Source organism: Rhinopithecus roxellana, chromosome 11 (assembly GCF_007565055.1).
Source record: "Rhinopithecus roxellana isolate Shanxi Qingling chromosome 11, ASM756505v1, whole genome shotgun sequence".
Classification (NCBI taxonomy): Eukaryota; Metazoa; Chordata; class Mammalia; order Primates; family Cercopithecidae; genus Rhinopithecus; species Rhinopithecus roxellana.
Window position 1 is genome coordinate 34,643,176 of NC_044559.1, and position 22,086 is coordinate 34,665,261.

The following is a 22,086-nucleotide window of genomic DNA, read 5'->3' on the forward strand; positions in this document are numbered from 1 at the left end:
GTGGCTATACACAAAGGAGAGCAGAGTTCATGCTGCCCACACCCTCTCTCTGTACCTCACTGAGATTTGCAGCATTGGCTCGGGCCCGCAGGAAGAGAGGCTCGTCTTTGCTGATGGTATACTGATGGACAGACTGCTCATTTCCTGCCTTGTAGGCCACCTGTTGAGAGAGAGCACTGAATCAGGAGCAGGTGGCAGGGCCGAGGTGGGCAGGGTGGCATCCCGCATGGTGTCTCTGTCTGGTTGGCACTTTTCTGACTTGCATAGAAAGTCCATTACAAAACCCACCAGATCAGACTTTGAGTGACAGAATACAGTCAAGGAGAGATGATGAGAGAAGGAGAAGCAGTGGGGAGGAGCTGGGAGAAAAATGTGGCAGGGAGCCAACCTGAAAACCCCTCCAAGGTTTCTCTTTTCACACCTTTCCTTTGGGATGGAATCAACCTCCGCAAGCGTTGCTATTTACACTGCCTGTGGCCATAAAAATACCCCACCAGGGGGTTCAGATTAGTACGGACTCCCCAGATGGGAAAAATAAGCAGCATACTCTGCCTCCTGCTCCTCCATAATCAACCTTAATCCATTCACAGGTACTGACACCAGGAAAGTAAGCATGCATGGACATCTCCTCCATGGCAAACTCATCACTCTTCTTTTTCTCTCCTTGCTTCCCCTCCACCCCCAACTTGAGTTTCCAAACAGTGGCTTTCTGCTGACTCTGAGTTATGCTGATAGTATCCTTTCTGGCAGGTATATCTTACCTGGACCTTTAGGAAGGAAAGCTAGGAAGGTCCCGGACAGACTGTGGCAACTATGGTCCTGCTTGGTGTAGAGAACTAATCTGTAAATAATGTGTGTGGTGCTTCTTTGTTCTGGCCCCATAAATAAGCTTACGTGGGTGTGACTTGCACACACCCCAAACACAAATGTTGTCCTCCTCCAAGATAATTCTCTCCTGGCTCCAGAATTAGAGAGTCTTTGATGAGAGATAGGAGACAGAAGAAAAAGGGAACTAGAGAATACTGGAAGCTAAAAAGGAATAAAGTCAGCCCTGCATCTATCCCTAATAAAATTGGGGGAGACGGTGGTGGATGAAGCAAGGGCCCTGGTGTCCAGTTCCAGAAACGGCCTGGAAGCCTGGGGAAAGCTAAGTCCAGCCTATTTAAAGGGAAGGCTCTTTGGTTTCTGGATCATGCCTGGGCAGCACCTGCTGTTGTCCCTGGAAGATCCCAGGTCCATGACACAGCAGCTTGGTGGAGAAAGGGCAGCCCAGGACTCACCCCGCTCTGTAGCTCCTGGCTCTTCTTGGCGTGCTCCATCTGGGAGCTGTCGGTCACGCTGGTGAACTTCAGCTCATCGACCCTCTGCCGGTAGTTTTTCTGTTTCCAAAGGAAAGGGACCCCACAGCATTAGGATTGGGTTGCCCCTACTGCCCTACACATGTGCACACACACACACACACACACACACTTTCTGTGGTCCAAGCATTCCCTTGGGAGGAGTGTTCTAGTTGATCCTGCAGCTTGAACAGAACCACACAGCCCTGAGATCACCTGATCCAGTGAACTTGTTTTAGTTGCTATTACTGAATGGGAAATGTAATTTTCCTCTTCAGTAACCCTGTATTTCACCGTGTGCTCCGGGGAGGTATACATTTTATAAATATAGACCTGACATAGGAGGGTGAGGTGGAGGAAACTTGGGCTTTACAATGATGAAGACTGAGGTCCAAATCTTGCCTGTTCATCCTTCCAGCTTCATCACCTCGGGCACATCACTCAATCCAACCTAAGCCACCCTTGCTTGGAGTGTACAATGGGGACAACAGTAGAAGCTACTTCAGTCTAGTGTGGAGCAGAGGCTTCAACACCATGTTTTACGTGTGAGTCAGGTCCCTGGGACAGTGTCAGGACATAGCCATTGCCATGGTGTTATCATGATTGTCCAGGAAGCAGCAGCTTTAAGGAAGGAGCCACAGAGCCACAGACAGAAGCCTGCAGTCAGGTGGAATTCGCCTTCACAGTTTCTGATTTTCCAGATCATTGAGGTCTTGTCCTCATAGTGTCCCCATCTCACAGCCACAAATTAATTGGTAAATTTTTAATGTGCTAATTCTGTCCCCCGTCAGGGACTTCTTGTCTTTCCTGAAGATTAGCTCCTCTGGCTTTTCCATTGAAACTGCCAAAGTTGCTGGGAAAGGTGGCCCCGCTGAGGACAACGTGTGGAAGCCAAAGCTTCACATGGCAGGGAGATCACAGATGAGCTCACAGCCTGGTTCTGGCAAAATTCCCCCATGCCATCAGCAGGAGGGTTACAGCAACCAACGGAACCCAACATAGTGACTAGAACACTGGGAACTCCAACTTTTTTGCCTTTAGGGGAAAAACGTTCTAGAGAAAACATTCCAAAGAGACTTCTAATTTTCCTCCCTAGTTCCACTGTGTTGAATGGGAAAAATCCTTCACCACATAACTGAAGGGAGTCACATTGCCCTGCCACTGTTGGAAATTCCTAGTCATCCCAGACTATGCATTGGTCAAATCACAAGCACTTGCTGAGCAGCCAAGAATCTAGTCCGTACAGAGCACAGAGGAACAGAAAAAGGGTGAAGGAGATGATATCCTCCTGGCCTTGGAGGAGCTTAAAAATTAGCAGGTAATACAGGAAGTGAGATAGAAACTGACATTCCTGAATCTCAAGGACCAACTGGCTACATTCTCTCCCCTCTGCTGCACCCCTGTCCAAGATAGATGGGGCTCTGGTTGCTCCACCTGAACTTTAGTTGGTCTCCAACAAGCTAGGTAATGAAAGCACTGAAGGGCTATGCTTTTCTCTCTACCTCATTCTACATTCTAACCCTAAATATGTCTCTGTCTCAGAGGAGGGTGAGTACAGTGAGAATATAAGAGTACATTACAAGATAAGCTTTTGAGACGCAATACTGTCTCATGGTCAAGAGCCAGGGCACCAGATCAAACACGCTGGGTACAGATCCCAGCTCTTCTGCTTACTAAAAATGTAACTTCAATTCCGCTTTCTTCATCTGTAAAATGGGAATATTAATAGGATAATCATACCATCTGATCACATAGGACTGTGGTGACCTATACATTAACAGTATGTATATAATATACCCAAAGTGGTGATTCAATAATGATTATCAGTCCATAAATGACAGGTATTATTATCACCATTATTATCATTTGCAAGAGATATGCCGACTCAGCCTTCTTGGCCCTGAAACAAGAATCCCCTTTGAAGATTCCAAACAAAGTTCCTGAAATAGTGACACTTCCAAATGAAATGTCCTTCAAAAGTCCTCCTCTGCCTGATGCCAGAGCCAGCTTTCTATGGCGTAAAGAGAGGCAAGGGCTTAGAGCTGCGGGGACCTGGGAGAATATCCGATCCAACCTCTTCATTTTTATTTTATTTTATTTTGTTTTACTTTTTGAGACGGAGTCTCGATCTGTCACCCAGGCTGGAGTGCAGTGGTACAATCTCGGTTCACTGCAACCTCTGCCTCCCAGGTTCAAGCAATTCTCCTGCCTCAGTCTCCTGAATAACTGGGATTACAGGCACGTGCCACCACACCTGGCTGATTTTTTTTTCATGTCTTTAGTAGAGACGAGGTTTCACTGTGTTAGCCAGGATGGTCTCATCTCCTCACCTCGTGATCTGCCCACCTCGGCCTCCTGCATTGCTGGGATTACAGGCCAACCTCTTCATTTTTATATGAGGGAAAGAGGATCAGGAAGGTTAAGTGACTTGCCTGAAATCTGCAGTGAATTTAAGACACAGGCATAATGAGAATGGTATCCTCCAAATATTGGACTCTCTGATTCAAAAGGAATCACACGCTGCTCACTTAAGAAATGCTGTTTTCCCAGGTGCTGTATATTATACCTTTCTAAACCAAATTATTCTTTGAATGCAACTGCTACTCAAAGTAAATAGGTAGGCTTCTTTAATGACACCATCGCAGGAAGTTTAACACTGTAGAAAGTTAGCTGAGAATGCGCTACAGGTGTGAAATGAAGCACTCCCACTTTGAATCACACCCAAAATAAATCTGGGGGTAGAGAAAGGGAATTAGAGGCAAAGATCACCCTGCGTGAGTCAGGCGCTGAGGACTACTAGAGGCCAGAGGCCCAAGTGCAGGTTACCTCGCTGACCAGCTGTCCAGCCTTCTTGGCTTGTTCCAAGTTGAGACTCCCCTCTGTCAGCCACCCAACTCCCTTCATCCATGCCAGGTCGGCCTTGTACTGCAGCTACAAGAGAAAAACCACAAAGCTCTCATTGAGCACATGGATAGAGACAGGACAGAGTTGATGGGAGAGTTAGGAAGATCTTGATCCTGCAGTTGCCTTCCTGGAAGAACTGCTCCCTGCTCCTTTATGATCAGGCAGATCTCCACTTGGGAGATACAGCCACTGGGCCCACTTTGTAACGGGAGTAGCATGCTCTACCTTAGTACTGAGACACCGCAACCTTAGCAAAAAGAGTGTTTCTCATATTTGTTGACCAAGGGCCTTTCTTTGCCAGCCTGCTAAATTTCCAGGATTTATTGATCATTTTCAACATTTTCTTCTCCTTGACTTGTCCCCATCACCAATACATCTTGACTTAAGCATTAGCTGTGAGCCCTGATCCTCCACCCTCCAGTCTCCATTGTGTCAACTATATCTCTACTTCCCCATCTGTCCTTTCTGGCCCCAGTACATTTCCTGCAATTCTTCCTAGTCTCCCAAATTATGTAAGAGACTCATGCACAGGTTTGGAATCACTCTGAAAGCATGTCCAACTGCAAGAGATGCATGAAGAGAACTGGCAATGTGCAGGCTCACCTCGCTCTGGAGCCCATAGGCCTTCTTGGCCCACTGAGTCTTCATATCTTCGGGCAGCACAGTGTATTCATGCAGTTTCTTCCTGTAGTCCAGGTCACTGGCAAGAGCTTGGGCCTTTTTAGCATGTCTGATGTTTACCATATCCATGGGCAGGTGAAACTGGGTCTTACTCTCTTCAAAGCCTTTCTTATACTCAACCTTGAATGTACCAAAACAAGGGCAGGAGCGATGTGAAAATGCAGGAAAGATTTCCAGGCTTTTGGGAGCAGGAGAATCGGCACTCTGAGCACTGCCACCCTTCTATCAGAAAGGCGTGACCCAAGTCTTGGCTCTGAAAGGCAGCATCATGAGGGAGCTGAGGTTTCACACTACTTTGTTTTTGGGAGGACTGTCTCTTGCCAATGCTAAACCTTTTTACCCGGCTGCTCCAGGAGAAAACTCTATTCCCAATTCTCATAGATGCTTTAAGAGATAGAATAAAGAAGCTTGGGCTGCACAGCCAGACAAGCCTGAGTTCCAACCTGATCTGCCCTCTAACAGAAGGTGACCTCTGGAAAGTTATGTCACCTCTCTAAGAACTCGTTTCCCTCTGGGAGACTGTTGTGATAAGTAAAGGAATAATAGCTGAAACATGCTTAGTACAGGGACTGTCACATAGCAAACACTTGATAATGTTAGCATGCCAATAACAACGGTGGTTTGGTGGTGACGATGATGGTGGTGATAGCGGTGGTGGTGATGGTAGTGATGATGGTGATGATGGCAGCAATGATGGTGATTGATCATAGTGATGATGACAATGGTGATGGTGAAGGTGACGGTGATAGTGGTGACGATGGTGGTGATGATGGGGAAAGACAGTGTGCTATAGTAGAAGGAGTGTGGTGCCAGGTAATAAGAGTTCTAGGGTCTAATTCGCTACCCCTCTACCACTACTGCTGACTACCATATGGCTTTGGGAAAGACACAGTCTTTTTGACCCCCAGTTGCTCCAACTGCACATATGAAACATCAATGTATTCTGTCTAAACTGAAGCCAAATTGTCAATGCCTCTTTATGCTTCATGACTATGCACTTCATTTGGCTTGTTCTGTAGACACATCCAAAATGGCAACCCAGATGCCAACTCTCTTCTATTCAAGCTGTGGCACTTTAATGACTCATTGGATAATTACATCCAACTGTACCATCACAGCAGTGTAAGTTGGCCTCACAGCTCGGAGCAGGCAATCTTTTGTGTCTTTTTCCCTATTCAGCATCAGCAGGGAAGACTTGATTAGAAACTGGGTCTGTCTCTTCTAGCAGAATTCTCCTTCCCCAAAGCCTTTTGGTAAGTGACATTTACCAAGGTTCCTTTCCAGCCATTACAATTGTTTACAAGCATCGTCATTCTGATTGGCTGCAGCCTGGGAGGCCCTGGCTTGCTAAATATTTGAATACCATATATGCTGTAACCACAAGACCAGGACAGTGCCACAACAAGCAGGATGCTTTGCTCCACTAGGGAGAAACTTACTATGTGCTGTTCATTCTTATAGCCCCAGTGTCTTGCCCATAGTAGTCACTTGGCAAACATTTGTGACATGAATAAATGCAACTGAACACCTTTGTACCTTGATCAGCAAATGCTGTCACCCTTAGGGCCACACTCCTCAACCATTTAAAGAAAATAGTATGCTTTGGCAAAATAAATAAACCAAACAAACTTCTTATGCAAGCCAGGAAAGAAAAGAGTTGCAGGTAAAAGTCAATAAAAAGGTTAACAGTCCCAGGTGAAGTAGGCCCAGGAAAAATTTTAAAATAACACAACTGTAGGTGAGGGGTTGGGGGTTAGAAAAAGAGTTTACCTCACTGCTCATCTTAGCAATCTGCAGGGAGTGCAGAAGCCTAGAGTCGGCTGTACCCGTGGCTTTGCCTTTTGTCTTTTCATATTCTTCTTTATATTTAACCTAGAGAGAAAGAAGAAGGTCTACTGTGAGTGAGAAACTTTGCCGTCTATGGGGCTCTGGTTTTAACAAGTGCAAGGGGAACAATTCTGAAAAAACACCTCCCAATCTTTCACAAATCCAGAGAAAGATTCAAGTATTGCCATGTTTACAATGTTAAGAGTCATTATTTTTTTCGGCAGGACCACTGACATTTTATTGGAACCATTTCTTATGCATTCCCGAGTTAATGAGAGGAAACCTACATTGCTAGCAAGCTCCCCAGAGGCTTTGGCGGCCAGCAGAGACATGGCATCCAGCTTCATCTCAAATCCTTTCCCCTTTGTCTTCTCCCAGCCTTCTTTATACTTAACCTGACAAACAAAACCACAAGTGAATAGGAGTTGCTACCCATATTCCTGCCAAACGTCAAAGATATTATTTTAAAGCAAAGTTGGTTTTTTCCTCTATTTACAGACCAGAGTCTTGGCTATTGTTATCAAAATGATAACAGTAATTATTAACACAGTTAATTGATTCCTTCGTTGTAGAGCTGTGCAGGCCAGTGGTAATGGAACAGGACAAAGAAAAGACCCACGTATTGCTCCTTGCTCTGTTGTTTTCTGATCATGTGACCTTGGCCAATGACCTCTTAGGGCCTCAGTCTCCTATTTGCAAAGAGAGTATCACATTCTCTTTCTCAGGATTGCTGTGAGAATAAATTGGATAGAGTATATGTAAAGAGATCTTAAACTGGTGAAGTGTAACATAAATGTGGGGTGTTGACACTGCCCTGGCAATAACAACTACTGTTTATTGGCCTTTTCCTAAATGATTTCTACTCATTAACCACAAATCTTCACATTAGGCCTGTAAGGCTCAGAGAAATTAAAGAGCTCACCTATGGTTACATAAATTTAAAAAATGGCAGTGCCAACATCTGAACCTAGGTCTCTCTGACACCAAAGCCCATGCCACTAACTGTGCCCCTACAATACCTGTTGGGACTTACGATAATTCCACATATACAGTGCCTGCCCCAGGACAGAACAAGCATTTAAACAATGTTAGTTCCTTTCATTTTCTTCTCCTGCCCCCAAAATTCCATCTAGAATGAGAAGCCAAATCATAGCCTACTTGTGACTCCAGGGAGAATCTGATGATGCAGCTTGATATTCTTAAAACTTAAAATTCCATCTTGGCTAACACAGTGAAACCCTGTCTCTACTAAAAATACAAAAAATTAGCTGAGCATGGTGGCGGGTGCCTGTAGTCCTAGCTACTTGGGAGGCTGAGACAAGAGAATGGCATGAACCTGGGAGGTGGAGCTTGCAGTGAGCCGAGATCGTGCCACTGCACTCCAGCCTGGGCGACAGAGCGAGACTCCATCTCAAACAAAACAAAACAAAACAAAACAAAAAAAACCTTAAAATTCCTCCACACAGCAAATCACCAATTCACCAGGGTGATAAGGATGAAGATGTAGAGGTGTGTGTGTGTTCACACATAGATTGTACACATGCTCATATAATGGGACTAAATGGCTATGACCAATTTATCACTAGTAAACCACCATGTGCCATGACATAGCAAAATTCAAAGTTACAATTTGATGGATGCCTCTGAAGAGCCTTTCTCAGGGATAGACACTTCCCACTTGCTGGACCATCCCGGTATCTTCGTTTTCACATCACTCCATAACCCCCTCCACCTTCTCCCCACATTGCTCTCTTACCTCACTGAAGAGTTTGGCATTGGTTTTGGCCTTCACCAGCTGAGGAACATCCTGGGGCAATGTGTAATTCAACTTATTTTTCTCATAGTCAGCACGGTAATTCACCTGTTGGATTTAAAATAAATCTGTAGGGCTTTTATATGGGCAGAAAGAGAACTTTAGGGACCCATAGCTCTTTCCCCCTTAGACCCATAGCTGAGAAGGAGTTTCCAGAAAAGCCATTTTACCAGGCAGCCTGTACTTTTTGTGAATGTTTTAAATTAATGAACTGAAGGTGTCAAATGAAAAGTAAAGAAACTCAAAGATGCACTCGAAGTTGTGAGTTTGCAAAAGAGTTCCCTATGACTGCTTCACCAACTCCCCTTACACGCACTTGAGAATATTGAACTTTTTAAAAAATCATTTGCTGCAGTGCTGAATATCTTGTTATATGCCGGGTAATTATCAAATGCCTGCCCACAGTGACAAAAGGCCATCTTAAATCACACACACAAAAGAGAGCCAACCAGACATGTGACTCCTGTTGGATGAATACGGCATCATCCGAGAAGCAGTCTTGACTGGAAATTAAACTTAAACTTTAGATGATTGGTGATACTAAGAATTATTGTTAGATTTTGGATGTGATATGTTAAAATTATATAAATACGTTTTTTCTTTTTTACCTTTTAGAGATTCATACTGAAATATTTACAGATTACATTATACAATACTTGAAATTGGCTTCAAAATAATATGGAAGAGGAGAATTGGATAGGTATATAGATGAAGCAGGGTGGCCATGAGTTGATTGCTGTTGAAGATGGGTGACAGGTACATGGGGATTCATTATGCTATGCTCTCTACTTTTGCATGCATTCAAAATTTTCCATAATAAAAAGTTTAAAAGAAGTGGGGGTCATTTTCTGGCTGTAGTAAGACATGTGTCACCATTCATGAAAGTCAAATCCTTGGAGGTCAGATGTCCAGAGGCCTCAAAGCAGCAATTCCAAGACCCCCACACCCAGCTGGGCAGGGGACGGTTACTTACATGACTCAGCTGCTGGGCATTGATTTTGGCTTGAACAATCTGTGGAGTGTCAGTCACTGAGCTGTACTTCAACTTGTCGATGCTCTGCCTATAATTGGCCTAGGTGAAAACCAGCACAAAAAGATGTCATTTGCTCTTTTCTCAAAGATTTGTTTAGCTCCCTCTCCCAAGCCCAGTAAAGTGCAATTCTCAAATGACTATGTAGAAAAAGAGTCAGATATTCCAATTGGATACTGATAGACACTCCAAGCCCACAGAGAGAAAAACAGTACCTTGGAGAGTGAGACACCTAACAGGCAACTCATAAAAGAGGTGAACTAAGTGGCCAGTGAACATAGAGAAAGATGCTCAGCCACACTATTAATGAGAGAAAGGCATACCAAAACCACCAGATACCCCTCCACACCACCTGAAGAGCCAAATTAAAACTGCTGGCAATACAAAGTGCTGGCTAAGGATGAGGACTTATGAAAATTCTCACAACAGTGCTAGCAGAAGCGCAGATTGGTACAACCACTTTGGAAAACAGTATGGCATTTGGGCACACACACATCCTATGTCCCAACAATTCTGTGCCTAGGGCTCATTCTCAATGAAAATATATGCCTGAGGTCATTTTATAAATAATTCAAGCCATACATCTACACATAGTATACTTTTCTGTATACATCTTATACTTCACCAAGAAAGAAGTGTCAAAAAAAAAAAAAAGTAAAATGAAAGAGGAACAAAAAGTCCAACCAAGTTATACATGCATCTTTAAGTGGGAGGCGATGGAGTATCAGTGACTCCTTGTAAGTGGCCCTAACATGTCCCCACCCTGTACACCAGCCCCTGCCTGGCCCTCACCTCCACCTTGCCAGAGTCCCCAAGGAAATTGCCGTGAGCTTAGCACTTTCAAAGAAGATGTAGGTTCAAAAGAGGAGGAGGCAGAATCCCCAGTGCAGTTGGATGCATTGACTGCCTGGTTCCCACCTCAAGACATCAAGGACTAGTGAATTTTCCCCTTTGAAAATACAAATTGCCCTTTCAAGTATTAAGAATTATTAGCCATTTGCCCACAAGAATATATGTATCCAATCATCTTATTTTTCTCCAAACACACCTGACCAAGATCCACTGCAGAGGGAATGGGAACTTGGGTAGGGAAGTAAAGGAATAGGTTTGAGGCCAGATAGTAGGTGATAAGGAGTGAGGGGCTAAGGTGAGCTGAGTGAGAGCCCCAGAAACCTATGCAGGTAGAAGTAGAGCTAGGATACAGAAAAGAGGGAGAGGTTGTGGGTAGCAGATAACCTCTTTCACAATTTATTTTTATTTATTTATTATTTTGAGACAAAGTCTCACTATGTCACCTAGGTGGGAGTGCAGTGGCACAATCTTGGCTCACTGCAACCTCCTCCTCCTGGGTTCAGGAGATTCTCGTGCCTCAGCCTCCCTGGTAGCTGGGACTACAGGTGTGTGCTACTATGCCTGGCTAATTTTTGTATTTTTATTAGAGACAGGGTTTCCTCATGTTGGCCAGGCTGGTCTAGAACTCTTGGCCTCAAGGGATCCTCCCGCCTCAGCCTCCCAAAGTGCTGGGATTATAGGCATGAGCCACCACACCTGGCCTTCTTTTAGAATTTAATCAAAGTTATCTGAAATCCAGGTAAAAGAAGAAGTAAACTCATCCCTAACCCTGCTCTCCTTCCCTTATGCTCACATGGTTCCTTTCATTCATCCACTTGCCCATCCATTTATTTTTTCAACAAACTGTTGTGGGGTTCCTACTCTGCAGAGTGAGCAAAATCAGACAGTCCCTGCCCACACAGATATCTCAGATGGGTCCTCACTCCCAGGATCACAAACTCACCCAGTGCCTCTGGACATCTGAATCTCTGTGCCCACGGGCTCCAGATTGGGCCTGCTTGCCAGGTGAGCTCCCCTGGCTTGGCTCAAAGTGGCAGGATCACCATTGAACACCTCATTCGCAGCCTTCATGTCTATCTTTTCTTGCCCAAGGCCAAAGGCCCCTCCCAGAATCCCACACAGTGTGGCAAATTCTTCAGACCTGGGTTTCGCCTGAGAACAACACCCCTTTTCTGCATCACCACTATCTACTGATATCTCGGCCTGTACCTCACCTATGGCCTTGGCCAGCCTCCTCTGGCAGCTGGCTCTGCCCTCCCCAGGGGCCCACACCTTGGCCACTCTTGTACTGTTCTATCATCTCCTGCCTGTCTAGACTACAGGCCTTTGCTTTTCTGTCTTTGCTTTTCTGTTTTCCTCCTGTCTGTTGCTACTTCCTATGGCCACTTCCCTGAGATGACAGCCCACCTCAGGGAGTCTTTGCAGCCCAAAAGTCACAAATGTCTCTAGGAGCCAGATAGACCACTAGCTGGGTACAAGCCCAGTGCTTGGCCTTACTGTTGGGGAAGTAAGGAGTTGAGAGGACTATGGCTAAGGGAGGCAGCTGCTGCCCAGCTCTAGGAGATGGTTGTCATGCAACCAACAGGGCATACAGAAGCTAGATTTTCCAGTTATTCCAAAGAAACCAGAAATCCATATTATGATGTAAAATCTTGCAATTTTTGAAAGCTAACAAATAGTTCAATATTTTTTAAATCCAGTGACCCGGGCCAGGGGCAGTGGCTCATGCCTGTAATCCCAGCACTTTGGGAGGCCGAGGCGGGAGGATCATGAGATAGGGAGTTCAAGATCAGCCTCACCAACATGGTGAAACCCTGTCTCTACTAAAAATACAAAAATTAGCCGGGCGTGGTGGCTTGTGCCTGTAACCCCAGCTACTCGGGAGGCTGAGGCAGGAGAATCGCTTGAACCTGGGAGGCAGAGGTCGTGTGAGCTGAGATCACACCACTGCACTCTAGCCTGGGCACAAGACTTCATCTCAAAAAAAAAAAAAAAAAATTCCAGTGACCCAAGAGAAATAGGTCTAATAGCCACTTTGGGCCCACTGGCTACTAACTTGTATATTCCATGTCTTCCCTGGGTCTTGTACTCATTTCAACCAGCTCATCATAATTATAACTAACACATGATACTTACTATGCACCCAGCACCATTCCAAGTACATCACACATGTTAACTCATTTAATCCTTCCCACCACCCTATGGTTAGGCATTATTATTATCCCTACCTTACAGTGTGGAAACTGAGGCACAGAGACCGAAAGTGGCTTCCTCCAGGTCATCCAGGCAAAGTATCAGAGGTATGATTCAAATCCCTGGAGTCTGCCTCGCAAGGTGGCGCTATACCTATACGCTATAAACCTGGTTTGCCAAAGCTAGTGTGCTTAAAGCTATTACTTTTATTTTATAGATGGGCAAGGGGTTCCCATTAGCCAGAGTTAGCATTGTTTAGACAGGGAAATGCATTCCAGAAACAGACAAATGACTTACAAGTGAAATTCTAGAACAGGACCTAGAAATAACGAAGTGCTCCTGACAATGGGCCACGGAGAGTTTTGTTGGATTTGAAGATTAAAAAACATCACTAGACTTGGTGCGGTGGCTCACGCCTATAATCCCAGCACTTTGGGAAGCCAAGGCGGGCAGATCACCTGAGGTCAGGAGTTTGAGACCAGCCTGACCAACATGAAGAAACCCCGTCTCTACTAAAAATACAAAATTAACCGAGCGTGGTGGCGCATGCTTATAATTCCAGCTATTCAGGAGGCTGAGGCAGGAGAATTGCTTGAACCTGGGAGGCAGAGGTTGTCGTGAGCTGAGATTGCACCATTGCACTCCAGCTTGGGCAACAAGAGTGAAACTCCATCTCAAAAAAAAAAATAATAATAATTTTGTGCTTTTTAGTTAATGATTCAAGGAGAAAAGTTTTTGCATGTTGAGTTTTGGACATGCGGTGTGTAGAGAAAATTAGGAAATATAAAGTCATTTCAATGTCAACTATTAATTAGATTAGAGTACAGTGACTTCCTAATGCATTAATTCAGAAGGCAAAATTATCATCTCATAATAGTCTATTAGAATTCAGAATTATGCATGATAAAATGTCACAAAAACTATATTTTTAAATGGCATATTCTTTCCTGATAATTCTGCATTAAGTATGTTACTGAGTACAATTACTTTACTCTGTGGGAACATAATTAAAAGTCTCCATGATTAATCACATCTTTGCAACATCACAAATGCTTGGCCATTGCTTCAATCTACATTTTAAAGGGTTTCTTTTTCCTTTGCTAAAGATAGAGTCTCATTTTAATTCTATCAATGTTTATAAAATCTATCTAAAGGGAATGCTCTCAAATTAAGAACCCATGCTTGCTTATTTTTTTAATTTCATGGCTATTTCACCACCTTTAAGATGACCACACAGAGAGACCACAATTGTTCTTGTAAATGGATTCCCCAAACTTCCTGATTACTAAAATCCCTACATTATGGGTGATAAACTCAAATTCACATCAGAACCAGGAAGGTAAGCTAAAGGAGGTACAGCAACAGCGAGCAGCCACCACCCAGTCCCAGCCAATTGCTGCCTTGCAGGATCTGGGGCAGAATGTCTCAGAGTTTTCAAGAAAAGGTGAGCATGTTAGTTTTTGTCTGAACTCAGAAATTCCACATGTTGGTTCAATTAAAACAACAACAACAAGAACAAATCCACTGTGCAGCCAAACAAAGCACTTCTGTAGCGTGAATGTGGCTTATGGGCTGCCAGTTTAGAACCCACCTCTAAACTCAATTAATATTTCTAATTCAGTCTGGTTTAAGTTTGCATCAAACTTTCCTGGGTGGGCTTCCAGGTGCCTGGTTTGACTCTGAGTCTTATCTAGATAAATGTAGTAACAAGTCATGTCATAATGGGAGTACGTCTTGCATTCTTTGAGCTACTTATTAGATATGGTATCTAGAATCCTACTGCAAAAGCACATCTTCAAATTTTAATAAGGTGCCCTTGATCTGCAAGTTTCCCAGGTAATGTATACGGCCAAAAAATAAATAAATAGATAAATAAATGCAGCTTTGGTAGCGGTCAAGTTTAACTTTGTAAAATGAGTAAGTCAAGTCAATCCAACTAAACTTCCTGAGAAAAAGAGAAGCAAAGTTTAGGTCCCTGATCAATTCCTCTGCTTCCTACCTCCTGTTTTATTACACATTAGAAAAGCCCCCTTCATTCAATAAATATAATTTGCCAATGATTGCCCTTTGATGTCTGGGCATTGGGTTGGACACTGGAGATACCCAGCTGAATCCTACTGCCCCAACTCCGAGCAAGAGAGAGAGAGAGATTCAAAGACTTATCTACCGGTAGCAAAACCTCAATCAACTTCTAAACTTGTACTGATCCCAAAGGAAAGTAAAGGAAAGTAGCACTTGACATTCATAAATATACATTGAATTATTTGTTCAATTACTGATTGATTGATTGATTGGAGATAACCTTCACTGGCAACCACAATACAACCTTACTTCTAAGCCCCCTGAAGTACTTTTTAAGCTAGTAGGTGACTTTTATCTTTTTCTTTGTACTTTTCTGTATTTTCTAAATTTTCTATAATAAACATATAGTAAAATTCTTATAATCAGAAAACAAGAAATTTAATTGATTGTACACATTTTGCTTGGAACAAGCCAAACCATAAATAAAATCACTGCTGTAATAATTAAGGGATACATATACTTTCCCATGTGCTCCTGAGGAAAAATGGAGTCAACATTACCACTTCCTCTCAACTTGTATATATACATTTTATTTTACTTCCTTCAGTCCTTAACATACTACGTGTCAAACCTTTTTTCAAAGAAAGAAAAAAGTCATCCTTGCTAAGAAGCAGGCATTTGAAATGTGCCCAGCAGACAAAGCTCACTGAATTCTAAGAGGAAAAACTGAACCTCAGGTTATTTTCAAGAGAAAACTAGAGTTGTCCCTAGTTCACACTGAAAATCGAAGAGTATGCAAGCATGCATAAATGAACTTCCTAGTGGAAAATGGAAAAGGATTTCCCTTCCTTCAATCCCTCCACCCTCCTATGAACTGTTGTATCATGTTTCTTTCCATCTTGCTGCCTACAAATCACTCCTCAGGAAGGAAGTGACAAGTGACGAAGCAGAAAGAGCTGTTGGAAAAGAACTTACATCTTTCAAGGGCACCAGTTTCATCGTTGTTTGATAGGAAGGCGTGAGAGTGGCTGGGTAGTTGTAGTCGACAAGATCATGTTTATAATCAGCTTTATAGGCAACCTAAAACACGAAGAAAAGAACAAGAATGTAGAAATCAGCTTCTACTTTCTTTTGGCTTTGTTTGAATGCCATAAGAAATATTTTTTAAATACCCAGAAACAAATGAATTCAGTTTCATCATCTTCAAGGAAAATTAAGTTAGTTCATACTTTTGTCTTTAATTAATCTGAACTGCTCTTAATTAATTCAAAATTAGTTAACTTCCATCTATAGTACATTTATTTTATATTTCTTATTAATTATGAAGCTGTTTGTCATTTTTGTTGAAAAGAAGCATTTGCGGTGCTTCAGTGGTACAATCGGTTAGCGTGCGGTACTTATATGAAAAGGGGCATGTGCACATGGATAGACAATGGAAGAGCTCCTTGGCTAATCCCGACAAAATAAATGGAAAGGTCAAGAGTCTTTAGAGTATTTAACTTTTTTCTTCTAAAGATCAAATTGACATTCTTAAGCAGAGAAAATCCAACATTTGTATGTTTCAATAGTGAAATCAGTTTCCTTTAAGTGTCCTTTACCTCCAAGATTTACAACCTGGCATTTGTAAACCTATAAACTGGATTGACAAAGCCAAAGAGAGTAATAGATTATATGCTACAGGGGAAAACAAGGACCTGATCTACTCTGTTATCCCACTACCTTGACCAGTGCCAGGCCACAGTAGGTTTTCAATGAATACAATGATCAAAAAAATGAATGAAGGAACAAACCAGCTAACCAACCAACCAACTCCAAATAAATCACAAAAGCTTTGGAACCCTGGGGAATTTGGAATAAGAATCATAATTATTCATTTCTCTTTCTCTCTCAGAAATTAAAAGTGTTAACCACATTGGATTCATTATAATAGACTGAAGTACTCTTCAAATTAGAGAAATCTAAGATAAATACTTTGTAGCCTTTGAAAATTTTCAGGGATTTTACCTAGCCTTGGTTGTATCTGCTAACATTTAGAAACTGTTTTGGGTCAGTCTTTATACAGTCTTTAAAATAGAAGACAGATTTTTTTTTAAGGGAAATTGTAAAAGAATTGGCTGAATTCTTCATGTACCGCCCCACTCCATCCCTACAGACCTTTGCATAAAAGGACTCACGTTGCTTGCCAGGCTGCCAACTTTCATAGCATGCAGAGTGCGTCTGTCCATACCAACTCCTTCATAGCGGCCTCTCATGTGGTTCTGGTAGTTTTCTTTATATTTATTCTACATAGAAACACAAAGTTTTCAACCAAAGCATTCCCTTCGCAAGTAGTTGAAGATAAACTACTCATCTTAATGCGTTAAATCCAAAGCATAAATGATTAAATATAAGCCATTTAAATAGCCAGTGTATCACAGAATAAAAAATAAGGCAAACTTTTTTTTTAATAACATAAATTTCAACCCACAAGAAGTTGGAGTAAGACAGGAAGACAAGGAAACATGGGATCTGATGAACATAGACAGCACAAAACAGACTAGACTTTCTGTGTTCATTTTTACATTTTTAGTTTTACATTTACCAGATTTTTCCAATGTGAAAATTTACCATCAGATGGTGGCAGGCGCTGACTATGCGGGCATCACATGCAAAGCCCCATGCTGAGGCTGGTACAAATCACTGCATGCCATTACCTTCATTTCTAAATATATAAAGGACAAAACCTGAGCTTTGCCAAATTCTGTGATGTAAAAATTGGTCACTAGTGTGACCATGTGAAATAATAATGTTATGTGCCATGTGCCAAATGCCACTTATCAAATAAAAAGAAGACCAAAACAGGATGACGAGAGGTCATAAATAGGGAATTTGGGGAATTAAAATCACCTAACCTGGGAGGCCATTGCATTTCTAGGTACTGCGAGTATTTGAACAGAACACTACTTATGACTATATATCAGACACGATTCTACTTATCTGAGTTAATCTTCACAAGTACTCTATGAGGGGAAGGAACTATTATCATCCCCATTTTAGAGTTGGGCAGAGTGGCTCAGGGAGCTTAAACAACTGCCCAAAATTGGCCACTTTGCTATTAATAACTGTGAAATCAGGTATGTTGGCTCTTAAACCACTATATTTATGCAAAATAAATTCCTCACTGCGCCTTACACAGTCCCTTGCAATTTTAAATTCTACTATTATGTGCAACTAAGCAAAAGTAAAACATATTATCTAGTATAGGTCTTTGATGTCCATGAGGATACATCTTCAGACCTGCTCTGAGAATCTCCAAATTTGCAAATGCCCCTCTAGTACATATCTGCTCATCTGTAAGACAGGGAAAAAATGTCTGGCTCTCCAGGTGACTCTGAGGGTGAAATGAGGTGATATTAACTCAGAGGCACAAAGTCACACTGAGAGGGGATGTCACATGCTCAGCCAGGCCCCCTCACCAGCATTCATCACTAGGAGCCGGGCACTGTGCTGCACACAAGGAAGCAAGGAGACGGAGAGGACAGGTCCCGCCCAGAAGACTCAGGGTCAAGATCAGGGATGTGACAGAATTGAACACTATGAAGATCAATCCCAGCAGGCAATATTAACCAAAACCCAGGCATTTATGCCTAAAAGGCCATGCTTCTCCAAGACACGTAGATCCATTCCCATAGACTGTCCCTCTTAGGAGACCTAAAAACTAAGCTCACCAAAAGTGCCCAAACAAAAGCTTAGCGTTAACAACTCACATCACTGGTAAATTTTGAGATCTTGCTCACGTTCCTGAATTGAGGTGTTTCACAGTAGTTGATACTGTGACCTCTACTACTTTCCAGATCCTTCTTATACTCCACCTTGGAAATCAAAACACCAGACACACAATAGAACCAAATCCGAAGTCACTCTTGAAAATGTCCCAGGACTTGACTAGGATATTTTTAGAAAACTTTCAACCCAAGATTTTAACATATCAAGCATAGAATATGCTAAGTTAGCAGGACATAGTTTCCTTGATAAAAACAAATCATAATAAATAGTAAATAATTGGTTTCATTCAGAAAATTAAAAGTATATCGTCGCTTTCAAGAACAAATACTATAAGATTTCATAACTCAGAAAATGGCAAAACTGCTTTTACAACGCAGGCAGGTAGTTACTCTTGAGGGGAAGTGTATTAGGGGGATAAATTATATTTCCTATAATGGAAATGTCTTAGGAGGATGTCTGGTCATGTTCTGTTTCTTGATCTGATTGCTAGTCACACAGATGTGTCCCACTTAAGGAAATCCTTCCCACTATACATTTATGATGTATGTACATCTTTACAGGTATACTTCAGTGCAATTCAATCAGGAAAGTTACTTTACAAGGAGTATAATAAATGAGACCACTCAGATGCACAGCGTCTTCCAGTTTAAAATCAGTTGGCTATTTGAGCTCTCCTGGGTGCCTGGATATAGGATGTGAGGCTACATTAATAAAATAGACTCCAAGTCACCTCAGGTAATTAGCATGAGGCAGTTAAGGCCAACTACCTGCAATAGATGGCTGGTTTGTCTTACTGACTAAACATAAGGACATAAAGAAATGGAAGATTCCCTTGCAACTTCTTTACCAAAGGAAATACCCCTCAGTTTGTTATCATATCTTACAAAACTATATGGTGGGGTATGTCTAATTCTAATACTATAAATATATTTTTATATTCATCTGTTCAATTACAGTATATTAATATAGAAAAATACCAAAATGGGAGTTCAAGACCAGCCTGGCCAGCATGGTGAAACCCCGTCTCTACTAAAAATACAATAAATTAGCTGGGCGTGGTGGTGGGCACCTGTAATTCCAGCTACTCTAGAGACTGAGAAAGAAGAATCACTTGACATGGGAGGTGGAGGTTGCGGTGAGCCGAGATCGCGCCATTGCACTCCAGCCTGGGCAACAAGAGCAAAACTCCCTCTCAAAAAAAAAAAGGCCAAAATGTTAACGGTGTTATTCCTGGGTGGTAGAACTGCACTCCCAGTGGTATGTATCCAGTTCTGTCCCTAAAAGTCTCTACCACCCAGAACTAGACACTTGACTTTTCCAGGCATATGACAAAGTGAGAGCCTAATGGTGGAAGAGGTCCTATCTAGATCTAGTGTTCTGTGAGTGACAGCAAAAGGCCAGCAAACTTTTTCTATAAATGACCAGACAGTAAATATTTTAGGTTTGGCAGGCCACATATTCTTTGTCAATTGTTATACTCAACTCTGTCCTTGTAGCTCCAAAGCAGTCACAGATAATCAGAAACAAATGTCATGGGACTGTATTCCAATAAAACTTTATTTTAAAAAGCAGGCTGTGGGCTGGATTTGTCACTGAGGCTGTAGTGTGATGACCTCTGGTCTAGAGTACCAGAATCATCTGGAACATTTGTTTAAAATGCAGATTCCAAAGCCTCAGCAGCCATCTATCACTTCAAAGTATCTGAGGCTTCTGATAAGGCTTAGGAAAATATCACTCCTGGTGACTCAGAGCAGCCCCAAGTTAGAGGACCACGGGTTAGCTAACAGGTTAGGGAAAAGGACTGGCTTTTAGAGGTTAGAGATGGAAAATATTTTTGGATATTTGCATATCTGTTTGTGAGTTGCAGATAACTTGTTACATGAGTGCTTTGAATCGCCATAATTGTTCCCGTCGCCAGAGGCTGCCAAGTCAAATGCCTTCAAGAGCCCAGATAAGAAATGCAAATGAGGGAAAATGCCATGAAGGACACACTAGGGTGTGAGAAGGATATGAGGATCTAGAGGGGATATTTCCTTGCCAAACAGTCCTCACAATAAAAACGTCTTAAACTGTGGGCAAGCCAAACCAAACACACCCCTCTGGCAGCCAGCGTAGCATGTAAGGAAAGGGAAATTCACACGGAACACACAGCTTCTCGGAACTCAGAGTTCAATAATAAGAGAATGAGAGGGGTTTGACGTTTGAAACACTCTTTCAGATGTTTGATTTGTTTTAAAAGATGGATCCTCCAGTATTCTTTCTGGCAACTAGAAGCCCGTTGCCTGGCACTTTTGAGTACTGACAGCCCTGGGAGGATCTAGGCAGTAACTTCTGAACCATCAGAGAAAGATGTAACTGGTTTGATTCTAGGCTCTCTTGTAAATTGCATTTTACCACTTATCTGTTCTTGGAAACCGGTAACCAATGGGCAGAATAGGTGGTGTCACCATTTTTTTTTTGAAATGGAGTTTCACTTTTGTTGCCCAGGCTGGAGTGTAATGGCACTATCTCGACTCACTGCGACCTCCGCCTCCCAAGTTCAAGCAATTCTCTTGCCTCAGCCTCCTTAGTAGCTGGGATTACAGTCCTGCACCACCACGCCCAGCTAATTTGAGCTAATTTTGTATTTTTAGTAGAGACGGGGTTTCTCCATGTTGGTTAGGCTGATCTCAAACTCCCGACCTCAGGTGAGCCACCTGCCTCTGCCTCCCAAAGTGCTGGGATTACAGGCATTAGTCACCACACCTGGCCGGTGTCACACTTTCAGCCAGAGCTTTTTATTATAGGGTCACCTCATTCACTGACTAGAGGAGATAAAAAAGGTGATGTTCATGCGTGTGGCTCTTCCCCACACTCACCTCACTCACGAGTTTGTTTATGCTCTGAGCCTGTTTGAGGACCAAGTTGTCTTGAGCTGGAAGCGAGTGATAATGTGCAGCACCTTTCATCCTATTGAAGTCCTGCCTGTATTTTATCTGAAATAAAAACACACAAAACGGGGCTGGAGTTGATGTTTCCAGGCTCCGGGAGAGGAATTACTCCAAAGTTATCCTGGACTTAATGTCAACATTTACTTAGTACAGTTTTCTGAAGGAAAAAAAAAAAATATTCATGTGGCCTTTTCTCTTCATGAAATCTATAAACTACTTTGTCCTTTTTTGTTATTAAAATTTTCCTGGCCCTTTTCACACTTTTTACACTTCATACTCTAATTCTGCATGGAAAAAAAAAAAAGTCTTAAAATAATCATAAGAAAAGTTGTCAGTCCAAACCCATTCTGCCCTTGGTTTAAACATCATTTCCCTGCTAATGAGGGGCGGAGTAATGTCTTTTAACTTCCTTCCTCAGGGAAAGATGGTGCTGTTATGGGTAATAGGTGAATCGTTCTTTGGTAAAGGAAAGGAAAGAGAGGGAAGGAAAAGGAAAGAAAACAAAATGGCGAGGGGTGTGAAATGAATGCTGGGTTCTGATGAGACCAAGTTACAGTTGGCATGTCAAGATCTGCAGTGAGCATGTCACTTTTCCAAGTTTAATTATAGCCTGCCTTTCAAGGACTGCCAGCAGGCTAACGTTCTGCCAATAAAAATCATTTCATCACCGGGTTACACCCAGTTTGATAATCATATGACTTATTTTAATCAGTTCTTCCCCTAAATTACTCA

The 22,086-nt window shown here is 42.5% G+C and overlaps 1 protein-coding gene across 2 annotated transcripts in view; it reads right to left on the reverse strand.

The window, feature by feature from the left end:
- NRAP (nebulin related anchoring protein) overlaps nt 1–22,086 on the reverse strand; it is a 76,213-nt gene that overhangs the window by 36,311 nt on the left and 17,816 nt on the right. The window contains exons 11-22 of one of the 2 annotated variants that reach the window (XM_010365929.2): nt 21,283–21,399; nt 18,406–18,510; nt 16,834–16,941; nt 15,635–15,739; nt 9,536–9,634; nt 8,506–8,610; nt 7,037–7,144; nt 6,693–6,794; nt 4,845–5,042; nt 4,164–4,268; nt 1,281–1,379; nt 56–160 (exon numbers count right to left, since the gene is read on the reverse strand). In XM_010365929.2, coding sequence (XP_010364231.1) covers nt 56–160; nt 1,281–1,379; nt 4,164–4,268; nt 4,845–5,042; nt 6,693–6,794; nt 7,037–7,144; nt 8,506–8,610; nt 9,536–9,634; nt 15,635–15,739; nt 16,834–16,941; nt 18,406–18,510; nt 21,283–21,399 — 1,356 coding nt within the window. The remainder of the gene's footprint in view (nt 1–55; nt 161–1,280; nt 1,380–4,163; nt 4,269–4,844; nt 5,043–6,692; nt 6,795–7,036; nt 7,145–8,505; nt 8,611–9,535; nt 9,635–15,634; nt 15,740–16,833; nt 16,942–18,405; nt 18,511–21,282; nt 21,400–22,086) is intronic. The other variant, XM_010365931.1, reaches the window with a different exon arrangement.